The sequence below is a fragment of the Dreissena polymorpha genome, chromosome 10 (genome assembly GCF_020536995.1).
Source record: "Dreissena polymorpha isolate Duluth1 chromosome 10, UMN_Dpol_1.0, whole genome shotgun sequence".
Taxonomy (NCBI): domain Eukaryota; kingdom Metazoa; phylum Mollusca; class Bivalvia; order Myida; family Dreissenidae; genus Dreissena; species Dreissena polymorpha.
The window spans coordinates 9,735,309-9,762,826 of record NC_068364.1 but is presented as its reverse complement, the minus strand read 5'-3'; the positions used below and the strand labels follow the sequence as shown (position 1 = coordinate 9,762,826).

The following is a 27,518-nucleotide window of genomic DNA, read 5'->3' as shown; positions in this document are numbered from 1 at the left end:
ACACACGGAAGTACTTCCATCTTTCGTTTTCATGTATACACGTGTTTTTAAAACGACTTTGAAGAATTAAGTTAGTTATGGGCAAGTTAGGAAAGCCGCAGAAAAGCAAGAAGCACAAAAAGTTAAAGAAAACATTCGACAGTTCGGCCGAACAGTAAGTGCTCTATCGGAGGACTGTATTCAAGAAGGTAGCAGGTCACTTCGACCCCTTGACACTTCGACCCCTACCCATTTTCGTAGACACTTCGACCCCTTGACACTTCTACCCCTATTTTCAATATTGTTGTTGAAGACACATAGACCCCTGTTTATTTTAATAAAGGCACTTAGTCTCATTAATCAAAAAAGTGAATTGGCAATTAATTTGGTACTTTTGGGCTGTGATTATTCTATTTAAAGTTCAGCAAAACATGTACTTAGAAACTACATTAGCAATTAGATAGTTATCACCACTAAAGAAACCAATAAACGCCTATTTAGACACCATTATACCAGATGGGGTAATAAGTTAATAACAAACATATTTCATACAATGTGTTGCACTTATGGAGGGTGGTGTGCTACTACGGATATGAAAATTAAAGCTGTTTTGCAATTAAAAATATTCATTTAATTTTCTGCAATATTGTTATTATCCAGTGCTCCAGATAACATGCGTAAAGGCGTAAAAACGAATTCAATTTCTTAAATAACGATTTAGATTTAAAATCTTTGCGTAAAGGCACGCATTGAAAAAATAAAACACAAAATCGAAATTTTCAAAGGTGCGTAAAACTTCCAGTAGCAAATTATGTATGGTAAACATTTCATCCCGTTTCTGGCTCGTATAGGCGCTCAATTCAAACTACAACTTTAAATCAACTTCACTCAAGCGTTTGCTGTGAGGAAGAGCCACACCTAAAACGTCGAAAGGCCAAACGGTCTCGATTCTGTTCTCCTAGATTTGCAGGCGAGTCATTACTGTTTATTGTACCTTTTAAATTACACTTATCGTAATTTTTATACACAAGTAATATACTGTATACCTATTCAAAATGCCATTAAAATTAAATGTTAAATATAGTTTTTGATATGACTTTAACGGCGACCAAAAGGCCATTATGATCTATATAAAGCCAAATTGTGAGTGACCGTTTTACAGAAAAATCTAAATGGCCGACTGAAGCGGTGTATTGAAGCGTGGAAGGCAATAAAGCCATTTCAGTGTCAAAAGTCCTCGCTGCATGCATTTTTTCAATTTGATTCAAATACCCAAAGCATGGTTTCGTCAATAATTGATGAACTTATAAGCTCTTGCGTAAATGACTGCAAATCTAAAGCACTCAAAATTATTTGGTAATATATTGTTAAGACTTAATTTTATAAAAAGGGGGTAAAATAAGAATTAATTTTTAAAAAAGGGGGTGAATAAGAATTTGACCAAATTTTTATCTGGAGCTCTGTATTATCACTATAGTTTAATTATATTGTTCCTGTCCTGAAACATGGTTTATTGGGGCATGGTGGCATGTGCAATTGTGTATTGCAAAATTGTCATCCAAATAATGTATTTGTTAGTTAAGTTAATAATTGACAATATGGCATGCTGTTAATTGATGCCTTACTTTATATTCCATAAATGCCAAAAATGTACGGTATGTTCAATATCTAATGAAACGTGGTTTATTGGGACACGATGGCACATAAACTTGTGTAATTGTGTCATCCAAATAATCTGTTGACATGCTATTAGATCTAATTGAATGTATGCATAAATTCCATATTAGGTGCAGATGTATATTCCAAAGTGACACCTGTCTGTTAATTAAAACTCATGTAAGAATGCATTTGATTGGTTGTTGCAATAAAATGAATTTACTTGTGTTACTTATAAAAAGTTTCATCTTGACTTATGTTATTAGAAGAATCTTCAATTTCTATAACTTATTAATGTGATTTATAATTATTTGGATTAAATTTGTTATAATGTCTGACTCAGACTTGTGCATAGAATGTTCAGCTTTTGTGACTGAAAAAGATGAAGCAATCACTGGTGATGTTTGTGATAGATGGATCCACAGAACCTGCAAAACAGGTTAGTTAGTAATGTTTTAAGATATTTTTCTTGCTTCTCTGAATTTTAAGTTGTCTGCTGCATATATGGGAAATGGTTTACAATTTGGTACACTACAATTTATTAACACAGCCGTTTCATTTTCTTTAACTTATTATATTATAATATGTGCATGTAAAGAATCATTTAAAGTTCCATATGAATTGGTGAGTTTAATACTTCCTAACGTCTTATTACTACGGACAATTATTTACTTATTTTAATGTGATAGTGTTATTGGTGTATTAAGATGTAAGAATTAAGATGATGTGTATATTACCAGGGGCGTATCCAGAAATTGTTAAGAGGGGGGGCTTAACTGGGGAGGGGTGTCCCCTCCCGTAGTCGATTTTTTTTTAAATGGCACCTTGAAATGATGCATTTTCCTGCTATCTAATCAACATTTTGCATGATAAAAGTGCATGTAAAACAATCAAGAACTTTAGTTCAGACATCAAGTGTGACAGACACACAGGGATAAATCAAATGTCTCTGAAACCACTAAAGTAGTCTTTTATCTTTATGACCAGAAAATTTCTAACAGTGTTAGATGTGGACCTCCTTTTCACCTTGTTGGATATCCTACTAGGTCACCCTGTTGGATGTTTTTTTTACAAATTATAAAAATAACATTTTAAGCAACACTCTTTATTTCAAGTTCTATCAAATGTTATGTCATTTTGTAACAAAAACAATACAAGAAAATCTTACAAATCAAATCAAAATTTATTTATTGTCGGTATGAAATAACATGATATAACATAAGCTATGTAAAGCTCTTGACCGACCTATAATCAAACAGTAGCAAATTTCAACACATCATAAATACATGGCATACATAAGTAATACTATAATAATAAAACACACTAAAAGCATAACCAAAGCAGTATTTTTATAGCACATTATTATAATGTAAGCAGAAATATAATATCAGTACTATACATTCACAATTAAAAGCTGTGTAAAAGATTGCTGATCTTGACCCAAGGAAGGGGCCTAACCTACCATAAAAAGAAAAGGTGTAAAAAAGGGCCATAAAATAAAAAGGGCTTAAAGGAAATTATCACCTCAAATCAGATTTAAAGGGAACTGATCAGCAAATTGCACATAATAAAAGCAACAAATACAACAATGATAAATGAAGAATAAAATATCATTATAACAGCAAAATAATACAATGCTAATGCTGAAGTGATTATACCACTATTCAACAAATGTCTACAGCTCAGACAGGATGTCAGGAAGATCCATCCGCCTAGGATGCTTCCGAGCAAACTCTCGGACAACATTGCAAATGTTAATGTCAATGTCCCTATGAACAGAAAGAAGGCACAAAGCGGACAACCTGTCCTGACCCATTGAAGTTCTCAGTTTTGTCTTTACAAGTCCTAGGGCACTGATACTTCTTTCACACTCACATGATGTGACAGGGAACACACATGCGATAGACAAGACCGTGTAAATGTTGGGGTACAGCTGTGAATCACACTGTTCAACAGCCCCCTGAAGGGTAGTAGGTGGGTTGGTAACACCTTTCCATCTAGCCTGCCACAAGTGCAACTCAGCAGGCAGGGACTGAGGGGAAGGGAGATCATCAATGAACCATTCAAGGTCACTAGCACTGACAGGAGAGTAATTTACAACTCCCCTTTGTTAGTGTGGACACCCAGTTTTATTGCCTATTAATTGAACTGCCAGTTTCTTTAATCAGAGATGAAGTGATTGATTAAAGCAGGGGCATCATTAATCAAGTGAAGTGGGCCCCATAATAAGTGTGATCACACCTTAGTAATCTAATCAATTATGTTTATATCTTAGGAGGTGTAATGTCCAGGGTTAGAGGTTGATAAGATATGCTAATCGTTTCAAGCTGATTTTGTTAGTATAATAATCATGATAGACTGATATTAGTTGTTTTTGATTTGCATTCACAATCATGATAAATTTGAATTCTTTTTGCAGTCACTGATTATCTTTCTTATATTTAAGAGGTGAAATAATATTTAAAATTCTTTAAAAATGTTTTCATTTCAAATTCCTTCTACAAATTAATTCAGATTAAATAAATAAATAATAGATTATTTGTAAATTTATCACGTGGCACTAATTGGTGCGAATAAATGCCTGCTGTGTTATCATAAATAATCAGAAATACATCAACCCCCTGTAGATAAAGTACAATGTGTTTGGATTATTTGAGTGTTTTTGAAAAATTGTCGCGAGAAGTTGTAATCGGAATGTAGTGATTTTCTTCATTATACGTTGTAAAAAAGTCATGTCGCCTAGTTCGAAATAGCGGCGCCAATTACACCAGTGTTTATGGGTTTGTTCAAAATTATTGACACCATTGAACTATTGAGCACAAATTCTTCCATAAAGTTATAATGTTCTGTTCTGTGCATGGATTGGTTAAAAAGTTAAAAATATCTATATATTCTCTTGTAGGTGTGTCCAAGAGAGACTACTTGAAAGCTCAGAAACAGCTGTTTGTACTTGAATTTGTCTGTGGTCCGTGTAAGCGCAGTCAGGCGGTGAATATATCTACAAATGGAATCGAAACAGCACTTCACTCAACACTGATCAACGAATCAACAACAAATGAAGATACATATTTTGGTACCTTTCATCTAGAGCTCAGCTTAAACACCACAAATGCTGATAGTACCGTTGACAGTACCGCCGATAGTTCCACTGACAATACCACTGACCGTACGTTTGATGTAAGCAGAGTCGACCCTCCAAACACTACAGCGTTTACGGAACCATCCATCAATGGAATGGACCTTCAAATGTCCACCACCAACCTTGAGGAACCCATTGGTGTCCAGTTTACAGTCATTGAGTAGGGTACACTCAAGAAATGCAACAAACTTGTGTCTTCCGATGGATTTGCTTACATCATTAAGAAGACCACTAAAAAGGCTGTGCAATGGCGATGTAACCAACGGCGTACTGGTCAGATCTGTTATGCCTCTGTTCGACAAGAGGGTGACATATTCAGCCGGGGAACCACGGCACACAATCACCCAGCCGACCCACTGATGGGTCAGAAGGTAGAGATAAGCCGAGATGTAAGTAAAATAATGTACACTGTTTACTGATTTTATATATTAATTATTTATTTTATTTTAAATATTAATAATAATGTCGTGAATGTCATGGGAAACTTTTATTAAGTTATAAAGGATATACAATACATGCACACCTTCTGTCGGTTGTAGGGGTCTTCTAGCAGTTTTGAATGCGTTTTCCCTTGTTACTTAATGGTGTTTGTGTGTTTTTTCTTCTCTTGTATAATTTTTTAGAGTCACATACACATATTTATAATTTCACATTTCTTATATTATTTACAATTAAAAACTGTTTATCACAACACAATTGGTTGAGTCTGTACAAACATATAATTGTCAAAATTATAATACATATTATACAATATAATGTGTTATGAATTTAAAATGTTTTTAATTCACAGTTAAAACGTGTGGCACTCAGTGATGTCCATGAACCTACCGATTCGTATGTAGAAGGTCAGCTGAAGAAACATTTCAAGGACCATGTTTTCCAGAATGGCGAAATCCCCAAACCAGCATCCTTAGCGCGTAAAATGGACCGTGCACGCCAGCAAGTACGGCCAAAGGAATCTGAAAATCTAGATTTTGAGGTATGTTTCTGTTCATTTTTTTTTATGTTAGTGTTGTAACCAGTCCAACTGGGCCTGTCTATTATTATTACATTTAGTTAAGCTGTTTTTCGAGAAAACATGAGTTATTTTCATAGCCAGTTTGCTGTCTGCAGTACGAAAACTTTTAACATTGTCATTATCAAAGTGTTTCCACATACAACTGAGACACCACACCCACTTTCCGGTCAAATGTCAAGGTCACTTTGCACATACATGTACATTGTAATAGACCATGACATGCATTGTTCACTTTTGAGTCTTAATTATTCTTTGTTTTTCAGGTTGACACTAACTTTCTTAAGGATAAGTTCCTGGTAGGTGATGTATGGGTTGACGACAATGGACATATAATGTTTGCCACAAACCAACAACTTCAACTCCATCAGAATGCCAGGAAGTGGTACCTTGACGGGACATTCAGGGTTGTCAAAAAGCCGTTCAAGCAACTTTGGTCAATTCATGCTATTCATACGGGAGGGTGAGTCAATGAAACAGGTTCCGTTAATGTTCGTTCTGATGTCAGGACGCAGGAAACAGGACTACATAGCCATTTTACAGAAATTACTTGACATTCTTCCAGAAGCTCCTGCCGTTGAGTGCTTCTGTATGGATAGGTTTGTGGCAGGCACTTCGACAGGTATTCCCTGGAACTGTTCTGAAAGGTTGCGCATTCCATTGGTCCCAAGCTGTGATAAAAAATATGAAGGAATATGGTCTCACCAGAACGTACAGGGAACGTTCAACTCTGCACCAGCTGATCAGTAAGCTGCTTGCTTTACCATTCCTTCCCGGCAGGAATATTGTAAGAGCTTTTCCTTGCCTGAAAGAACGCGCTGATACTTGTTCAGAAAATGTCCGTGATTTCTTTGAATATGTAGAACACACATGGGTTGACAGCACACTTTTTTCAACGGAGGAGTGTTCTGTGTACAAGCAGCCTGTGCGCACCAATAACAATACAGAGGGCTGGCACAGGAAACTGAATTCCGAAGGCTGGTAAAGGATCACTACAGTTTTACGTCTTGGTACCACTTCTGCTTGAAGAGGCCAAAACGGTCAACATCCATCACCAGCTGGTATCGCAGCAGTCCCTTATAAGGAACAGAAGGGCTGTGTATATATCAATGGACCAGAGAGTTGGGGAGCTATGGGACCAGTACGACAACCACGACATTGCTTGTGAAGAGTTTCTGACAAGAGTCGGAGAAATTTATGGACGTATTTAGGGATTTATGTAGATTCGTAAGAGGATACATAATGATAGTGTGAAAGGCTTGTTTGTACAATTTATATAAATGTAAATGTTGTAAAATATATTTATTATTATATATTTTCATAGTCATTCATGATAAGGATCGTTATTGATTTTGAACAATAGCTGTTATAATTTATGTACATATTTTCTTTTAAAATGAACTAAGCAATATTTTAATCATAGTCCACACACAATACTATAATGCTTTCTTTCTCCTAAATAAATTGATATCACAAAACCATTTGTTTTTATTCATTGATCATTGAACATATTAGATTCTAAAAAGGGTGTTTGTAGTGAATTATTATTTTTATAGGTGATTTTTTTATATAAATAACGTCTAAAGTATTTCATGAACCCCTATTGAAAGTTCTATTATACCTATTCGCTACCTTTTTTTCATATATTTAACATAATTATTCTTATTGGAATTGATTTTTGTGATTAATATTAAAAACCCTCTTATACCTATTCCTTCTCCTTTGAAAAAGTATTTATATATGATCAAGTATAACACGCATGACTGTGTCACATAATGCATATCCTTTATTTATCACAAAAAAATCACTTCCAATAAGAATAATCACGTTAATATATAAAATAAAAAACAGGGGTCCAAGTGCCTCAAAAAATAGGGGTCTAAGTGTCTAAAAGGGGTCGAAGTGTCATCTTTAATATAAAAAAACAAAGGGGTCGAAGTATCAAGGGGTCGAAGTGTCTGACAGCCTTCAAGAAAACCATATTAAACATGCATCGTATGATTTATAGCTAAATAACTTCAGCGTACAGTCTATAAAGTATTGACATACCAGTAAAGTCGTGCCAGTCAAAAATCATAAAAAGCGACATTTTAAGTTATGGTAGCCAGAACTAGCATATGATGCATCCCATTTTCCAAAATTGATTTAACGACATATCACTTTCTGAACACAGGCATATGGCATTAGCTACTACCTCCCATGACAAAAAAAGTTCGTCGAATTTTTTTTATTTTTTTTACTTATATATATAACAAGGTATGTGACTTAGACACTTGAATTGCTGATTTCGGCATACCAGCCAATTTCCAAAACTCACTACTCCATCAATTTTCAACCGATTTGCACAATTGTGGTATCAAACAACACAGAAGACTTCATTCTAAATGAATAAATAGATGCATGTTCGCATAAGTCTACCATAAAGCAGTCATCAAAAAACAAACTTGCAACAACATATCCAAGAATCCAAGTTTTCCTTATATAATGGCTATAGTAAAATCTTGATAACACTGAAGAAGTCAAATTTTCATAGAAATTGGCCCGAAGATTTGTTCTAATGATAGCTTGTTTGAGTTCGAAAATGGTAACAGTTCGTTGAAAAACATGGTTATTAGGGGAGCTGCAGTTTTCCTAATACATGTATGACTATATGAAAACCATGTTAACAGTCTAGTTGTAGTTAGGATATTGGATGTTGGTGCACAATGATGATGAAGATGATGATGATGATAATGATGATGGTTGTGATGGTGGTGGTGGTGGTGGTTGTGGTGGTGTTGATGATGATGATGATGATAGTTTATTTTTGCAGAAATTCAGCATAGTGTTAAAACCAATAAGACAACAATAATTGTTACATGTGAATCTTATTTGTCGTTTATTCATTTACTTATCCTACTGTCTAGAAAATTTATTTATACCTGTTAAAATATCACGACTGGTATATTACATTTCTTGAAAAAAGTTGTTAAGTTTTCATATTAATGTAATATACCAGTCGTGATATTATAATCAATAAAACTAATAATTGTAAAAAAAGAAAGTATTTTAGAACTTTTCTTTTTTCGTCATTTGTGGTTGACGGTCCCTTTAAAGCTGGACAGCAATTTGTGGAAAAATGTGCTTTCATTTTTTTTTTGCTGATGTTCATTATTAAATTACTATCCTCATATAACTTTTATCCAAAATATAGCTTTGTCGCAATGGGTAACAAATGTCTATTTTAAAAAACATAAACAGACACACAAAACTACATATAACGCATATATGTATATATCTGCCGAAACAAATCCTTTCTTTCCACAAAACAACGTGAATAACCCTTGCTTACCATTAATGCTACTCAGGTGAGCGACCCAGGACCACCATGGCCCTCTTGTTTATTAATATACCTTTGAAATATGGTATTTAATTATCAGGATCTGCTTATTTTAACAGAGCTTATTTGAAAAATTCATTGCAAAGCTAATTTATTCTATGGAAATTCTATATAGGCATGTTTACAAATCAGTTAAATATATGGATGTTTCCGTGTTGATTTAAGTTTTTTAAGAAGAGCACATCATTTAAATTCAAAGTTTGCTGAATGAAAATTTTCAGAATATTATTGCATTTTAAATTGTATGTAAAAAATATTAAAGATAAATAATAATGTAAACAATGTCATGTAAATATAATGTAAAATTTGGATTTAAAATAAACAGGAGAAATACCAAATAAACCAATATTTAAATTAAGTGATACAAAAACAAGTTTACATGATCTCCATAACAATTTCTTTTATTGAGGGTTGTAACAACATGGGTCGTCATCAAAATTTGCCATCATGGGTTTAGTCTTTCCAGACCAGATTCTGTATATATGAGGTCTGTATAAAGTACTGCTGTGTTATCTTTGTAGAGATTTGGAATTCGGTCTTAAGAGGGGCAAAGCTCAGAACCTGCCAGTTGAGGATGAAGAACTTGACATGCAACACGTACCAAGGAAATGGAAGGACATTCTTCATGCTAAAGACAGTGGAGTTGAGAAGAAACGAAAGAAGAAAAACAAGAAGAATAAGCTTCATTTAGGTTTGTTAACCCTTTCCCTGAGATATGCGTATATTCCCGAGTCTATCGCTTACCCGATACATGCGTTTATTACCGTCTCTATCGATTACCGCATACATGCGAATTTTTCTGTCTCTATCCATTACCCAATAATCCCTTATATTCCCAATGTCCATTTTCAAATGCAAATTCTGATTGATATTGACGACAAAGGTGCTCAAGAAAACTCATAAACACAAACATCGGACATTTTTCTAAAGTATCAAATGAATTTCGGCATATGTTTCTAGTATTTAAAGATTTGATGAAAAAGTGTCCAATGGGGACAAGGGTATTCAAACACGCGTAAATAACTTAATGTGGTGTGCGCGCATCATGTACAGTTAATGTTCTGTTACAAATTGTAGCCAGAAATAAAAACATGTACATGTATATGCCCATGATATTTTGGTGTCAAGTCTTTGTTTGGACATAAAGCGTGCAAAAATAGGCGGGGTGTATTTATTTATACACAAAAACTGCGTTGCACAGACAACAACGTAAAAGCTTCGTTTTGAATTTCCATTTAAGTATCGGGGTATCTTGCAAATGATTTTGACATTTCCCTAAATAAAATAAAAGTCAAAAACGCTGTATCATTATCATCTTTTAGTTCGTTAAATATTGCAACAATTATTGTACTTTTAAAACTCTATTGAGATGGTGTAGACAGGCTTATCAGCTGTATATGGAGTCTCTGTTATCAGAACAGCAGGACCGGTATTGGCCTGGAGTGACAGATCAGATAAGAAGTCTATCAGGGAAAGGGTTAAACAGGGATGCACAAATGTTATTTACCATAATCGCAAAACTTTTTTTTAGGGATTCTTGCTAAATAAATTTTGCTTTTGACTTACATTTCTATGCCCCCCTTCGAAGAAGAGGGGGTATATTGCTTTGCTCATGTCGGTCTGTCGGTCGGTCGGTGCGTCCACCAGGTGGTTGTCAGACGATAACTCAAGAACGCTTGGGCCTAGGATCATGAAACTTCATAGGTACATTGATCATGACTTGCAGATGACCCCTATTGATTTTGAGGTCACTAGGTCAAAGGTCAAGGTCATGGTGACCCGAAATAGTAAAATGGTTTCCGGATGATAACTCAAGAACGCATACGCCTAGGATCATGAAACTTCATGGGTAGATTGATCATGACTCGCAGATGAACCGTATTGTTTTTGAGGTCACTAGGTCAAAGGTCAAGGTCACGGTGACCCGAAATAGTAAAATGGTTTCCGGATGATAACTCAAGAACGCATACGCCTAGGATCATGAAACTTCATGGGTAGATTGATAATGACTGGCAGATGACCCCTATTGATTTTGAGGTCACTAGGTCAAGGTCACGGTGACCCGAAATAGTAAAATGATTTTCGGATGATAATTCAAGAACGCATATGCCTAGGATCATGAAACTTTATAGGTAGATTGATCATGACTCGCAGATGACCCCTATTGATTTTCAGGTCACTAGGTCAAAGGTTAAGGTCACGGTGACCCTAAATAGTAAAATGATTTTCGGATGATAACTCAAGAACGCATATGCCTAGGATCATGACATTTCATAGGTACATTGATCGTGACTTGCAGATGACCCCTATTGATTTTCAGGTCACTAGGTCAAAGGTCAAGGTCACAGTGACAAAAGTCGTATTCACACAATGGCTGCCAGTACAACGAACAGCTCATATGGGGGGCATGCATATTTTACAAACAGCCTTTGTTATGCTTCTATTCACAGGCAATAATTAATTTAAACTGATATAGAAAAATCGATTTTTAGTTTAAAATCAAAGTTAACAACTCTTATGTTCTCTGTTTTGACATAATAAGGGTAAAAACCATGGCAAACAGGTTAGTTTCTATTCCTGTGTGTGTATCTTTTAAACACAGTTTTCCATGTTGACCCTTATAACAAAGCACAATATAAATTAGTTTTTTCATAGAAAGGTACACATGCAACAAGTCCTTTGTTGTGTTTGAGTTTATTATTGTGTATTAGTAACACACTTGCAGCAGAACTTAAGGATTGCATGTTTGATCCCATTCCCTTTAGCATGAACATTTTAAATTAAGGTGCAGTGATCGAGGCAATCACAATGGGCAGTAAAAGACCCATAGTCATATCTTGAATCAATTGATTGAAATGTGAGCATGTTGAACTTGCACTTTCAAACCCTAACCAAACTAACAAGTCAATAGGTGAGATGTCAATATGGAATATGTCAGATGGTGCACTCAGTAATAATGACTTACAGTACATGTAAATAGGTGAGATGTCAATATGGAATATGTCAGATGGTGCACTCAGTAATAATGACTAACAGAACATGTGTTTGTTTCAGATCAGAGCCAGCAGATGCTTCCTGGGATGACACGTCCCCTACAGAAGGTGCCGCGGTTTGTGCAGGGCAAGTTTGAGAAGGATGGCAATTTCATGCGGCGAGTCGAGATGGAGACGCATCGAGTCATACAGAGGGCCCAACTGGAGGTCAAATACAAGGTAGGCCACAGATTGAATGGTGTAGTTCTGTAACAAGGACCACTACCCATGCCAATGTACTGTATTACTGTTTATGTATCGGCATCTTGCTATGTTCCCAGTGCAGTGGCCACTATCAGCACAGATGTGATGAATAAACACATGCAGAATAAACACTGCAGTAATCCTGTATGGTGGATCAAGACACTTAGGAGCCAGACATTTCTCAAAATAGACCTTTAACTAACCTTAACAGTACTCTATGGTTTATGTTTCCATGGTCTGTTCAAAAGTTGTGTCTATTGTTTAAAGAGTACTTTTCTCTTCTTGTATGATAGCAAATTATCTGATAATATACATGTCTTTTTGTGGTTATTTCTGGGTAAATTCTGCAATAAAGAGGTTGGTATTTTTCAAGAAATCCTCAACTTCAACTTTTCTCTTTTGGGACACAATGCTTTAGACAAGAGGGATGTAAATTATGTAAATATCTTAAAACATTTTGCAAATATTGATGGAGCAGTATAATGTTATTGAAGGATAACCAGTTTACATGGAAAAACTTGCAAAATATATATGAAAGTATGGTTATTTTGAGAAAATAAATATATATATATATATATATATATATGTATATAAAATCAATATTCTTAATGTTTTTATTATATGCATCTTTATTTCATCATAAGGGCTTGATGCATTTTAGAACCCATCAAATGCTGTGAACATACTCCTTTGGAACCCTTACAGATAAATTAAACTGTGTGTGATGTCTCAGTACTGAGAGCACTGACATTAGGATTGGTTTTGTTTCAGGTTGATTTGACAGATGTACAGAATCCTAATAATTTGAAGAATAAAAGACCAAAAAGTGAGCGCAAAAAACAGTGAGTGAAAAATTGTAATTGTCAGATCTTCTGCTAACAACTTAGTTACTAGGAATTCACAGATTTGGTAAATGTAAAAACCTTACAGATATTTTTTTATTTTAAAGTATGTGTTTTTGTCTCTTTATCTTGGCTGATGTTTAGTTTACAGTAAAAGTATAGGAATGACACACACAAATACATAAAAAAGCAAATAAAATGTTGTTTTCACCTGGCAAACACTTCATCCATTTTTACCTGTATACATGTACTTGAGAGCCGATCTTTGCCTTCCCAAAATTGCAATTAACGCCTTAGGCTTAGTGAGAACTTGAATCAGTTTCTTGGATGGAACTATCGCTTTGAAGAAGATCTTTAGAGCGCTTCTGGTGTGAGTATCGAAATGGAACCTCACTAGGTGGGCACCATATTAATTGCATCCCCTGTTGTTTGACATTTTTGATGTTGCTATCATGCTTTGCAGTAATTGTATGTGATGCCATGTACATGCTTGCAGGAAAAGCAGAGACAAAAAGAAACGAAAGTTGGATGCTCAAAAAGATAAGAAGTTGGACAGATTGACAGATTTCTCTTCTCTGAAAGGTAGGTAACACCCTCTCTGAGGCACCTTTCTCTATCAAACATTCAATCAAAGGCGTTCTGCATGCATAATACAGGGAAAGTGCAATTATACAAAAAACTTGTTATGCAAATTAGGGTGTACTTTGTGCAACAAAAAACTATTACAGTGATATTTTTGCTCTCATGTTAGATGCCTAATTGGGAAGCATGCTCAGACCCTTTCCAAAGCCACCAAGCACTGGTTCTTCCTGGAAGACAAACTAAAGAATTACTTTATGTGGGGTTCCATGCAATAAAAAGGTTTCAACTAAATTTTAAAATCTTATTTTCGAAAAGAGATTGCAATGTTTATTTCACTCTATATTGACTTGGTCTATTATTATCCCCCGCCATAGGCGGAGGGATATTGTTTTGGTGTTGTCCGTCCCTCTTTCCGTCCCTCTTTCCGTCTGTCTGTCTTTCCGTCCGGAGCCATATCGTGGAAGTGCTTTGGCGGATTTCATTGAAACTTGGTATGAGTATATATATGGATAAGAGGATGATGCACGCCAAATGGCATTGAACACCATTTGTTAATAACGGAGTTATAGCCCTTTGTATCTTGAAAAATTGCTTTTTTCAGTGTCAAATATAACACTTTTGTGTCCAGAAGCATATTGGCAGGGGATATCAATTCAACGAATTTGCTTGTTTTTACATGATTATTAATGACATTCAAGACCGTAAATTTTGTAATTACTGGTACATATTTTTCTACTTATGGAAGACGGTCAATTTATCATGTGAATTGGCTTAATCGAGGGAGTAATAATTATCAGTTATTGTAGTTTAGCCTATATTGGAGTAAATACTTAAAATTAATTGGGAATTCATTCAAAACCATTACTTTAAGCCATTGATTATCAAGAGAAATGTGGTTTCATTTAACTTGCTGACAATGTTAGATTTTTATGTCCCCCACTATAGTAGTGGGGGACATATTGTTTTTGCCCTGTCTGTTGGTCTGTTGGTTGGTCTGTTGGTTGGTTGGTTGGTTTGCGCCAACTTTAACATTTGCAATAACTTTTGCAATATTGAAGATAGCAACTTGATATTTGGCATGCATATGTATCTCATGGAGCTGCACATTTTGAGTGGTGAAAGGTCAAGGTCATCCTTCAAGGTCAATGGTAAAATATATGGGTCAAAATCGCTTATTTAATGTACACTTTTGCAGTATTTCAATATTCAAGATAGCAACTTGATATTTGGCATGCATGTGTATCTCATGGAGCTGCACATTTTGAGTGGTGAAAGGTCAAGGTCATCCTTCAAGGTCAGATGTCAAATATATGTGGCCAAAATCGCTCATTTTATGAGTACTTTTGCAATATTGAAGATAGCAACTTGATATTTGGCATGCATGCGTATCTCATGGAGCTGCACATTTAGAGTGGTGAAAGGTCAAGGTCATCCTTCAAGGTCAGAGGTCAAATATATGTGGCCCAAATCGCTAATTTTCTGAATACTTTTGCAATATTGAAGATAGCAACTTGATATTTGGCATGCATGTGTATCTCATGGAGCTGCACATTTTTAGTGGTGAAAGGTCAAGGTCAAGGTCAAAATTGCTCATGTAATGTCACTTCTGCAATATTGAAGCTAGCAATTTTATATTTGAAATGCATGTGTATCTCATGGAGCTGCACATTTTGAGTGGTGAAGGGTCAAGGTCAAGGTCATCCTACAAGGTCAAGGTCATCCTACAAGGTCAAACGTCATATAGGGGGACATTGTGTTTCACAAACGCATCTTGTTTAGATATACTGTAATTTGTTTTTGTCATGTAACCTCTGTTTGCTGCAGATCATGTGAGATGTATTGCAGTATATTGTAGTCATATTATCACACATGTTTCACACTGCAGACCATGTGAGATGTATTGCAGTATATTGTAGTCATATTATCACACATGTTTCACACTGCAGACCATGTTGCGTTTGGAGAGGTCGCTATGGAACCCCCAACTCTCACAGCCAAACCCCGCATGGCCGAAATGGACGGGGATAAAGCCAGGGTATGTGGACGCATTGGTTCATTAGTTCAACTCTATTGATTGCTTAAAAAATACTTGGGATTATTATTGAAATAAGATATTGAGAATACAGTCCAACCCCTACTTCCGGTCACCCCTTATCGCCAGTCGCCCCGTGTAGGCAGGCGGTCTGTGCCACGACAGTCGATAAACACTATATAATGCACCCCTCTTAAGCGGTAACCCTGTTTCTCCGGCCAGCAATTTTGCATCCCAAATGTTAAATTTCCCCCATATGAGTGGTCACGCGCAAGTAAGTCAGTCATGTACATTGGCAAAATTACACTGACGCAACGGCGAAAATATCGATACGTACTTCCAGTCTGCGGTTTAGGCTCTGTAGTACTGAAGCGGGATGTGTGATAAACATTTTGACAGCCAGTTTGCAAATTGCAATTAATTAGCGGCGGATTATCGGGTAAATGGTTTAAAAGCAATATGCGGCCGTTTTATCTTTTTGTTTCCGCACGTGCGAATATCACCTATTATTTCTGGAAAAGAGATTCTTAATTTATACTCTATGTATTGGATCTCCAGAGAGAGGAAATTATTAAAACTTCATACATTTACTCTTTTATTAAATATTTCGGCCAAAGGCCTTCAGTAAATGATTATTAAGACAACTTTACATAGCGTTTTCTTCTGTCAATCATAACGGAAGTAAATACAAAAATATAAATAAGTGACGTAACGTTACCCGACGTGAACGTGACGTTACGCGCCAATACTCGGAAATCGCTACACGTTATGAATTGTACGCTGTGTATATATTATTATATATATATTATACACATATACCCACATATATACACATACATACATATATACATATACACAAACTATATATATATATATATATATATATATATATATATATATGCGTATACAAATATACACATATATACATAAACACATACATATTACATACTTATACACACGTACATATACACATACATATATACACATACATATATACATATACACTTATACATGTTCACAATATACATATATACATATACACATATACATGTTCACAATATACATATACATAATATATATAATGTTTATAAAATAAACATAAATATTATTATTTATTATAAGCATTATATTCTGTCTATTAATGTTGCCGACTGGAACACACTTTCTTTTACATTACATCCGAACGGTTTCATAGTTTTTAGTCTCTTTATCCACAACGCTTCTCTAATAACACGTTCTTGGCGTCCAGCGATATTTAGCGTCTCCAGGACCGAGAAGTACATAATTGTCATCGCAGTGGCTCGAATCGAAGTGAGTAGTGATGGGCTTTTCTTTATGCAGGCGGACGTCTCGCAAGTGTTCACTCATGCGTTCTCGGATTTGCCTCTCCGTCTCCCCAACATAAACAACACACTCGCACTTGTTGCATCCTATACCGTATATCACGTTTCTCGTGCGACAAGTAACATTTTTGTACGTGCTGTAAGTAATTTTGCCGTCTGTGTCTTGAATGTCACTTGTTGTCAGTTTGTTACAGCACATGCAGTTTGCCTCACATATGTGTGTGATGAAGGTAGCCTTGCTCGTCTTGTTGTGTACCAGGATATCACAGAGGTTTCTGTCTCTACGGTATGCTACTAAAGGCGGTTTACTGAAAACCTCGCGCATCCTGTCCGATCTATATAGCACGTTTAGATGTTTGTGTACAATGCTGTGTACGTTGGGAAGAAGACTGGAAAACGTGACTACAAGAGGAACTCTGTCGTTTTGCGTTTGTTTTTTTGATTTTTCCAGTAAATCTGTGCCTTCTGTAACTGGCCTTCTACGAATTTCCCGCTGTACCCGCGTCTTCTTAATTGCAATTTTAGGTCATTGCTATGTTTGTTGTAATCATCTTCCTGTTCACATATTCTTCGTATCCGCAATCCAAGTCCATACGCTAAAGATCTTTTACTGCTAGGAGGGTGGCATGAGTCTTTACGTATGTAGAGCTGTTTGTCCGTGGGCTTACATATAGATCTGTGTAGATATGACCATTTGGCATCCGTACGGTTGTATCTAGAAAAACGATACTATGCGGACTATACCGAAGGTCGACCTGGATATTTTCGTGTATGGAATTGGCATGTATGGTAAAAGTCTCAAGTTCAGGCGCGGTACCTATCCATATTCCAAAACCATCATCTATAAACCTCTTATAAAATGCCGGTACTTTATAAGCTGTCATGAGTTTTTCGTCCCACTTCCTCATATTGCTACACGCACATTTTTTTCCCAGTTTTGAGCCGATCGCCACTCCATCTGTCTGTACGTAGTTGTTTTCATTTAGACTGAAATTGTTGTTTTCCAAAACTGTTGTGATTACGTCAATCATATCATCAGTTAAAGTGACTAGTGGGTTGGAGCGCGCGTTAAATGCTTCCCTGCAAGCTTCTAACCCTTCTCTTTTGGGTATGGATGGATACAGTTTCCTGACGTCAAAACAAAATAGTAGACAATTGTCTTCCTGCAGTGGTTCTTTGACTTCTTTTAGTTTCTGAATAAAGTCCGTAGTGTCTCTAATGTAACTCGGCAAGGACTCAACATATTCATTTAATTCATGCTCGGCTAATTCGGCTAATTTCTCTGTAGCTGTATTGATCCCACTCACTATTGTGCGTAAAGGTGCGTCTGCTTTATGTATCTTCGGATTTTCTTTGAGTTTACCCGCTTGTGGGTACCTTGGTATCAAATACTGTTTCATATCACCAGAGATACTGCCTTGTCGGTGAAGTCTATTAACGAGCGACTTCACATTCTTCATACTTTGTTTACTTGCATCGCCTTCAGTAGATCTGTATGCCTCGTCTTCACTCATTTCGTGTTTCAGTGACTCTATGTAAACTTGTTTATCTAGTATTACTATGCCAGATCCCTTGTCCGCCGGTCTGATGATAATTGAATCATTATGTAACAGTTCATGAAATGCTTTGTTTTCATTCTTGTCTAGATTTAATTTACCAGTCTTCTTCAAATTTGAGATGGCATCATTCTTTACCAGTTCAACATAAAGGTCGAGGCTTGGGTCCCTCCCCGCGTTTGGTGTAAATGTGCTTTTTGGTTTTACTCGGAACTTATCGATTATTCCCTGTTTCATATTTTGGTTGCTTTTAGTGTCCGCAAAGTATTCCCGTAATCGCATTCTGCGTTCCCACTCCCCAAGGTCAGCTAGCAATTTCACCTTATCAATATTCTTACGACTTGGGATGAATTTAAGGCCCTTTTCAAGGAGATTTTGTTCAGCATCGGTGAGTACGTGTTTTGATAGGTTAGTCACTGAAGATTTTGTCTCATTGGATTTTTTTCGTAACGATTCTTGCGGTGATATTTGGGGTTTATTCTCCTTAACCTGCTTTGCTTTGAACGCTTTTGTGTCACTGGGTCGTTTCACATTCCTATTTGCATTGGCAGTGTTCTGTTTTTTCAAGTAAATTACAGGTTCGGTAGGCTTTCCTTCAAACCAATCATACACGTGAGTATCAGTATCATGGGTTGTATGCTGTCTACCGTCGACGCTAGCTTCTAGTACACTGAAATGGCTGTTTTCTAAAAGTAACTTCAGCGGGCGGTCTACATTAATTGAGGGCTCAACTTGATCTTCAAATTTCAACCACTCTGTGAATTTACGGTCTGTTGAAACATGGATGCTAATTTGGTGGTGATCAGATGCGGCTTTTAGCTCGGCCTCCGTTGCCCATGACGATAACCTTCCATTTGTATATCTCTGTGCTCTTAGGTGTACGTGTATATCACCGTCTACCAGATGGTTGTACTTATGGGAGTTCTTATACATATATTGGGTAAGGTCTTCTCTCAATGATTCGTGATACATTTGAGATCCATACAGGAAATAGCTTAAACATCTGTAAAAACATTTACCGTCTTTGTATTTTTCTGTGTTCTCAGGACGACAACTAATTTTTTTATTTGATATTTTATTATTTGAAGATAGGAATATCATTGGGCAATGTTAGAATCGTATTAAATATTTGTTCAACCCTGTAATAATGTTCATACTTTGTTGTAGCCTGGTAAGAAGTCCTTACTGTTGAAGAGCTTATTAGATGGTTCACAGTCGAAAACTGGCAGTGAAGAAACAACAGAACCCATCGTCCATGTGGCAGTGCCAAAATCTCATGGAGACCGAAAACCGGGTCAGACTTTGAAACGTAAATATCTGTCCCCCGCTCAACGCCAGATCACAGACTTTCAGAGGCAAAGAGCCATAGACTTGTATCGTGACATGCGGGACAGGAAGTATGCACAGAACAATGTGAAGACTTGATATCTTGAATGTGTGCAGCTTTAATTAAAAATAAATTGTACCAGTATTTCTGTAAAAGAGAAGCTTTGGAAAAGTATGTTGATACGAATAAAACTGTCAAGAAATCTTTTCTGATCAACCTCTCACCATATCAAACTACGAACAAGAGCTGTAACAAGACAGTGCACACTCTACATGTTTTCAAGTGTATATTATAATGGACATTTTTCGTCTGAAGCCTGATATCATTTCCACATAGACATTTAAAGAACAAAAGGGGCATAATTCTGCTCAACTGAAGGCCAGAGTTACAGGCCTTGGTCATTGACCACCACATGCTGAAGCAGAAGATGTTTTCACAATTGAAAACTTGCGGTTGCTACTGAGATATAGAGCTCAGCTAATACCTATTTGGAAGAGGCATACATTCTTGACATCAATATTTATGTTAATTTTAATTCAATAATTGTCTTCATTTTCTTCTTATTTTTACATGTCGAGTATGATAGGAACATATCAATCATCAGCATGTATTGCTTTCAGCTACACAAGTCTGTAGTAACTTACACTTGTTAGATCTTATATCAGACTGGACCATGAAGTTGTTACATCCAAACCTTAACCATAGCATAACCCATATAATCTGTAAGTTGTGTAACTTGATCGTTTAGATAATTAGTAGAACTAAACAAAAATGCATTGAAATGTTTGCTTTATGAGTATTCAGACATGATATACATGTTGTCCATTTTAGTATGTGCTGACTGGTGGGGATACTGGAGTAAAGCATAACCAATATTTTATCGTGTTTCTGTATTTTAACATACCGGTATTTGGTACAATTTTTTTTCTTAAGTAAGACAGATTTTTCTAATCAGAGAGAACTAATTTCAATGACAATGTTTGGCAGTCAATGCTTTTGACAGATGATTAAAAGATTCATAATTTTGCTGTCATTTTTTTACATGGGGTTAGCGTACGAGAATAAAAGTTACCCGATTGCAACTGGATTGGGGTTGTTACTTTGATAGACTAGATATAGCATTTGAACTGTCTGTCAGTCTGTCTGTCCGTTCGAAAACTTTAACAATGGCCATAACTTTTGCAATATTGAAGATAGTAACTTGATATTTGGCATGCATGTGTATCTCATGGAGCTGCACATTTTGAGCGGTGAAAGGTCAAGGTCAAATGTAAAAAAAAACAAATCCAAGGGAAGTAACAAGCTTTAAAGGGAGATAATTTCTATTTATCATTTGGCAGATACAGATCATTTTTACAAGGGAAGTAATATTTTTTAAAGGGATATAATCAAAAACAAAAATAAATAAATCAAAGCGGCGCAGTAGGGGGCATTGTGTTTCTGACAATCACATCTCTTGTTTTAAGTTAAGTTTTTTTATGGGAATGATTATATTCTTCATTCCGCTAGTGCTGGGAGATCAATATGAATAATGTCCTTACTTTGTTGCTTAAATGGTGTTTAAACTGATGCGTTACTAATATTTGACAATACATATGATCTGGTGAAAATACTTTAAATAATGATTATGCTTTAATTAAATAATTCTTTATTTCCTTAGATAAAGTTTTTAAGATCGCAATGCTTCCTGATAGACAGTTCACTGGTAAGAAGTCACCTGACACGGTTTGACTGGCATGCGTATTTTTTAAATGTTTTTGATTTAACAGTGTTTAATACCAACTGCTTGTATTAATCTTCACCAAAATTGAAATTGTTTTTCAAAATTTATTTGAAACATTAAAGTGACTTTTTACCAATATCTCTTGTTATCAAAGTGTTTGATGCAAGCATGTCAGCTAGGAATAATTCATTGAAGTTCACAGTTTGATGGATAAAAAATTCAACAACAAAAACATTGTTTTATTCATTTATTGCACAATTAATTTGTTAACAAAAATGTTGCTTTGATTATGTGTAACATATATCATACACAAGATTTACAAGTACGGTATTTATTTCAGGATCTTATCTTAATACGTTTTATGAAACGATTTCAAGGTGTTAATATGGAACAACTTTCATGTTTGTTTAAAAAAATATTCATGAATGCTTGATTGACGTTTTAAGATTAATTTTGTGTAATTGCCTGAAATGACAGTTTACAATATGAACCACACAACAGTACTAAAAATTAAAACAATAAAAAACAAACATCCCATACAATATGGTTAGGATTAAGTAAAATTTAAGTAAAAGAAACAATAAAATACAGAAAGAAACTATTACACAAAATTACACTAGGCAAATATTATAATGCACTGCAGAATAAATCATCTATTACAGTACTGATACATGTATATATTTATGATGTATCTCCCTAACACACAGTAAACTCGATGATTGATTAATTGTTTTCTTATTCATGTACTTGTTCATGAGAGTTTTAAATGTTTTATTCAGTCTGTATAGGCATAATGTATACATATTATACAATATTGTTTTGTTTCAAGTTATGGTGTCTTTCATTTGATTTTGTTTTTTGTTTATAACAGCATAAAATATTGCCATGTTTTCAATAGTTTACAGTTCCATTCACTTGAGAATACAAGTCAATACATACCCAGCTGAGTATTCCTGTGGCCTGGGCCAGTATTCACAAAGATCATATGGTACATCTATAGTTGTACTTTAGTGACAACAATCAACATTTGGTCAGATTATTATTTTAAGAACCATACTTAAAATTTAAAGAGCTTGGTAAAAGAAGTAATATAAAATTATTATAAATAAATATGAGAAAATACATTTGAAGAAATCTGATTTCTAAATATTAAATATATTATATTTGTAATACAAATTCAACCATTTTGGCAAAGCAAATCTAATAGTACATATTGAGAAGTCAAAATATACATACTTGCAACTACAAAAAAGAACAATTAGAAAAAAACATGATATTTGTAAATTTTCATGTGTTTACAACTTTGTGAAACAATATACTCTTCTCATTAGACAAGCAAAGTTACCATAAATAAGGTCAGAAATAATACAGCCAGATTCGCTCAAGCAAACCCAAGCCTTAAGCCCATGGAAATCAAAAATGAAATGTGACAAACTTTCTTTTTTGTAAATTTTTCAATGGTGCATAAGTTTCAAAATCTGAATATTCGTAATTTTGGTGTTAACTCAAGGACAAAATAAGATACTTTGTTCACAAGTTTAGAATTATTCAACGTTCAATTCGTGAAATAGCCTGTTTCCATATATTGGACAATTTAAGATTAACATTCAAATTTTGCGCTGAAAGAACATAATTATAACTTTGAGTTTTATGTCTTTACTATAAAATAAAGGCAGAATTATTTACATATCACATATCTCCTTAGTAACAGGTCACTGCTAGGATGGTGCCCTAGGAACCCTCGATTGTTCACAGGTCACTGCTAGGATGGTGCCCTAGGAACCCTCGATTGTTCATATCTTAGTAACAGGTCACTGCTAGGATGGTGCCCTAGGAACCCTCGATTGTTCACAGGTCACTGCTAGGATGGTGCCCTAGGAACCCTCGATTGTTCATATCTTAGTAACAGGTCACTGCTAGGATGGTGCCCTAGGAACCCTCGATTGTTCACAGGTCACTGCTAGGATGGTGCCCTAGGAACCCTCGATTGTTCATATCTTAGTAACAGGTCACTGCTAGGATGGTGCCCTAGGAACCCTCGATTGTTCACAGGTCACTGCTAGGATGGTGCCCTAGGAACCCTCGATTGTTCATATCTTAGTAACAGGTCACTGCTAGGATGGTGCCCTAGGAACCCTCGATTGTTCACAGGTCACTGCTAGGATGGTGCCCTAGGAACCCTCGATTGTTCATATCTTTTCTATCAATCTGTTCAGCCATCCTTTTGGTGGGAAAACATTAAATGTGTGTTAGAATCAAATTATCTATATTACAAAACAATTTTATTGAAAATTAAGTGATTTCAACAATTTAACAATGTGTACTCATATGAACTTTATTATAAGGTCAATGTTTAATAACTACTTTTTCTAAGTTAAAAGCTCTCTATGTCATGCCACCAGCACAAAGGACCACAATGGAAATAAGAGTCGCTCTTTTTTGTGTAATCCTTGGTGTTTGGTGTGCATGTCATGGCTTATTTATTCTCATGTGTTCTACTATTCTGTATTATACATGTTGTTTTAAATGTCCATGTATGTGTATTCCATACCGAAATCAATCAATCAATCAATCAATTCAATTTTTAGTTTAAAAGACATGCATGACCAGTATGTGATAATTAAAAATTATATTGTACACAAGTCAATTATTCGACCTACCTTAAAGACAGGCAGAACAAAAGATGAAACATATCACGTGTGGCTAGTAAGTCACTATGACACACTTCCCCTAGTCACCCTACCACCCAATAAGAATAGTTTCAATTCATAAACGTATATTAGAAATGCATGCATGTAAAAGAAACTGTATGTTATATGTGCTGTGAGATTATAACAGTTTGTTCAATTCGTAATAGTCAGATATTGAGGGAAGTGCTTTCAAAATATATAAAAGGTCAAGGCTATAACTTAACAAAAATATCTTAAGACTATTCTTGACACGGTTCATAAAGGGATGTATTAACCTATACAAATAACTTAATTTACTTTAGCTAGTACTATGATGTATCATGTAAATTTCTAAAATAGATATTTAAAATAGAGATATTTATAGAAATTATTAAGCTTTCAAGCTTTCATTCACGTGGCAAATATGTATTTTTCAATATTTTTCATAATTCGGCCAGTGCAGATTCATATCAAGTCATTCTATTAAAGTAAATAAGAATGACGTAAAAAAAATAACAAGATAACGAGTTTATTAAATAATACAGTCTAGTTACCTTTAGTTATTTCATTACATTAATGCTGGGTTAATAACGGTACTAATTGACACCCCACACAAAGTTGTACAGGGTAGTACATTTCTATTGGGCTCCAGCTTTATTAACACTGTATGGGGTCAGTAAGAAGCTGTGTAACAAATCATTCATGAATTCCCTCTGGAATTATCAGGGGGCCCCACTTCAAGGTCCGATACTGGATTGGTCTAGGTGTAGCGCCCCAGCACCATCATCCTCATGAATGGCGCCACCTGGAATACATGGCAGAGTTGAACAAATGGGGCTTGTTCTGGGAAAACTGGGCTTAATGCAAGTGCCAAAAGTGTCATCCCAGATTACCCTGTTAAGGCTCAAATCAATACAAAAGGGACAGTACCAACATCCGTGCTATTGCAGTGCAAGTTAAAACTGATATGCTAGGAAAACATGTAAGATCCCAAAAGGAAAAGTATGCTGTTAAAAAGGACAACTAATGCGACAACTAATTATAATTGCTATATCCAAGAAAGTATTTTGTAAAATACTTGTACTTTAAAGAATAGAAGTATTGTCTTTTCATTCAGCATTGTATAAATGCAAATGTTGTTTTTGACCAGTCCAAGAGAGGCAGGAGATGGAGCACAAAAGTTCAGGGGGGGGGGGGGGCAGCATCCTGGTATTTCGCTTTAGATTTGTCCCTGGTTCTGCATCTACCAAGATCTTTAAAATGTCAAATTTGGTGCAGACTGTTGAACATTATTATAAGTATTAGTAGAGAGTCTGAACTGTCAAAATAAATAACTAATTATTTGGTAAATCAAGAGTTATAACTCTGCAGTTTGATTGGGTTGGTCAATGAACCTGGCTAAGATCCATTAATGTCAAACATTTTCACAACGTATGGTGAAGAGCTAAAAAGGTCAACTGAAGCTAATTCAGGTACCATAAATGAACACTTTCCAAGAAAATTTGTATATAAGGGAGCATGCCAAAGTATTAAGCCCACAAACATTTCCAACAAATCTAGTGATATTTAATAACTTTTAATTTTTATTTAATTTAATTTTTATGTATATTGCTTTGCTCATGTCGGTCAGTCTGTCGGTCGGTCCGTCCACCAGGTGGTTGTCAGATGATAACTCAAGAACGCTTGGGCCTAGGATCATGAAACTTCATAGGTACATTGATCATAACACGCAGATGACCCCTAATGATTTTGAGGTCACTAGGTCAAAGGTCAAGGTCACGGTGACCCGAAATAGTAAAATGGTTTTTGGATGATAACTCAAGAACGCATACGCCTAGGATCATGAAACTTCATGGGTAGATTGATCATGACTCGCAGATGACCCCTATTGATTTTGAGGTCACTAGGTCAAAGGTCAAGGTCACGGTGACCCGAAATAGTAAAATGGTTTTCAGATGATAACTCAAGAACGCATATGCCTAGGATCATGAAACTTCATAGGTAGATTGATCATGACTCGCAGATGACCCCTATTGATTTTGAGGTCACAAGGTCAAAGTCAAGGTCACGGTGACCCGAAATAGTAAAATGTTTTTCGGATGATAACTCAAGTACGCTTTTGCCTAGGATCATGACACTTCATAGGTACATTGATCGTGACTCGCAGATGACCCCTATTGATTTTCAGGTCAGTAGGTCAAAGGTCAAGGTCACAGTGACAAAAAACATATTCACATAATGGCTGCCACTACAACGGACAGCCCATATGGGGGCATGCATGTTTTACAAAGAGCCCTTGTTAGATATCGTCGCTGTCGTTCTCAAACCTCGTAGCTCCAAAATTTTCAAAAATGTTTTTTCGTCTTTTCCGAATATATGAAGTCTGGTGCGTGTTTTGTGCTATATCTAGCAGCTCTACGCCAATCGGAGGCTTTGAAAAATGCACGTGACAAAACGTTGTAGCTTGATTGTTGGCTTTTTTTCCGGCGAAAAGTTGTAGCGACATCATTTCACCTATAGGTACGTCATTTCGTTTGGACAAATTAGACAAAAACGTTTTTAAATTTGCAGCTACGAGGTTTCCTATCAGGACGAATTGTCGTACCTCATACCACGGATGCTCCGTGCTCATACAAATGACAAAACTGTGGTGACAAAATATCGTAGCTACCATTTCTGAACATCAGTATGACTTATCAGTATGACTTACGTGTCTATGGCTTATACCGTATTTTGCAGCTTCATTTGTTTGGTATTTTTACAAAATTTCAATTTCTAAAACATCGTTATAAAAGAATGAGACGGTTTTTTCTCTCTTCTGAAAACTTGGCATTTTGTAGCTACGAGGTTTGAGAACGACAGCGACGATACATTAAAACTGTTCCAACTTTAAGAGCAGAATCTAAAACCATCTTCCAGCAAACAGACTGGCTGATACACATAAACTCCTTGAAGGCATGAACAATAACTCAAGTTCCAAACGTAGGCTTAAAACTTAGAAAAACATGATAAAGATGGGAAGACTAGTAATAAGAATCCT

The 27,518-nt window shown here is 35.6% G+C and overlaps 3 protein-coding genes and 1 long non-coding RNA gene across 8 annotated transcripts in view; 3 read left to right on the top strand and 1 right to left on the bottom strand.

Moving 5' to 3' along the window:
* The first annotated feature begins 35 nt into the window (after positions 1–35).
* On the top strand, positions 36–21,110 carry LOC127848319 (coiled-coil domain-containing protein 137-like). The gene is made up of 7 exons (XM_052380704.1): positions 36–154; positions 9,690–9,859; positions 12,223–12,380; positions 13,176–13,246; positions 13,743–13,828; positions 15,775–15,863; positions 19,927–21,110. Exons 1-7 carry the CDS (start codon positions 78–80, stop codon positions 20,182–20,184), a joined length of 909 nt encoding a protein of 302 aa, XP_052236664.1. The 5' UTR covers positions 36–77; the 3' UTR covers positions 20,185–21,110.
* Positions 4,003–7,193, top strand: LOC127848322 (uncharacterized). Its single transcript, XM_052380709.1, has 4 exons — positions 4,003–4,083; positions 4,538–5,163; positions 5,565–5,753; positions 6,056–7,193. The coding sequence occupies exons 2-4, from the start codon at positions 5,134–5,136 to the stop codon at positions 6,254–6,256; spliced, it is 420 nt and encodes a 139-aa protein (XP_052236669.1). The 5' UTR covers positions 4,003–4,083; positions 4,538–5,133; the 3' UTR covers positions 6,257–7,193.
* Positions 21,111–21,350: 240 nt separating the features above from the next.
* Positions 21,351–24,386, top strand: LOC127848323 (uncharacterized). 4 transcript variants are annotated; one of them, XR_008034455.1, is made up of 4 exons: positions 21,351–23,564; positions 23,620–23,718; positions 23,763–23,861; positions 23,917–24,386. It is a non-coding gene; the product is annotated as an uncharacterized LOC127848323 (long non-coding RNA). The 4 variants fall into 4 exon arrangements; XR_008034452.1 differs by having other exon boundaries at positions 23,620–23,762; positions 23,818–24,386; XR_008034453.1 differs by having other exon boundaries at positions 23,620–23,861.
* LOC127848318 (hypoxia-inducible factor 1-alpha inhibitor-like) overlaps positions 22,044–27,518 on the bottom strand; it is a 28,006-nt gene continuing 22,531 nt past the window's right edge. For both annotated transcript variants that reach the window (XR_008034451.1, XM_052380703.1), the window contains one exon: positions 22,044–25,283. Coding sequence is in view for 1 of the 2 variants with exons in the window: in XM_052380703.1 (XP_052236663.1) it covers positions 25,239–25,283 (45 nt within the window). In the remaining variant the exon portion in view is untranslated. The remainder of the gene's footprint in view (positions 25,284–27,518) is intronic.

Excerpts from the sequence above, each read along its gene's own strand:
- LOC127848322 (XM_052380709.1), top strand. The coding sequence starts at position 5,134 with ATGGGTCAGAAGGTAGAGATAAGCCGAGAT. Across the intron at positions 5,164-5,564 it reads AGGTAGAGATAAGCCGAGAT|TTAAAACGTGTGGCACTCAG; the intron begins GTAAGTAAAATA and ends TTTAATTCACAG. Across the intron at positions 5,754-6,055 it reads CTGAAAATCTAGATTTTGAG|GTTGACACTAACTTTCTTAA; the intron begins GTATGTTTCTGT and ends TTTGTTTTTCAG.
- LOC127848319 (XM_052380704.1), top strand. The coding sequence starts at position 78 with ATGGGCAAGTTAGGAAAGCCGCAGAAAAGCAAGAAGCACAAAAAGTTA. Across the intron at positions 12,381-13,175 it reads AACTGGAGGTCAAATACAAG|GTTGATTTGACAGATGTACA; the intron begins GTAGGCCACAGA and ends GTTTTGTTTCAG. Across the intron at positions 13,247-13,742 it reads AAAAGTGAGCGCAAAAAACA|GAAAAGCAGAGACAAAAAGA; the intron begins GTGAGTGAAAAA and ends ACATGCTTGCAG.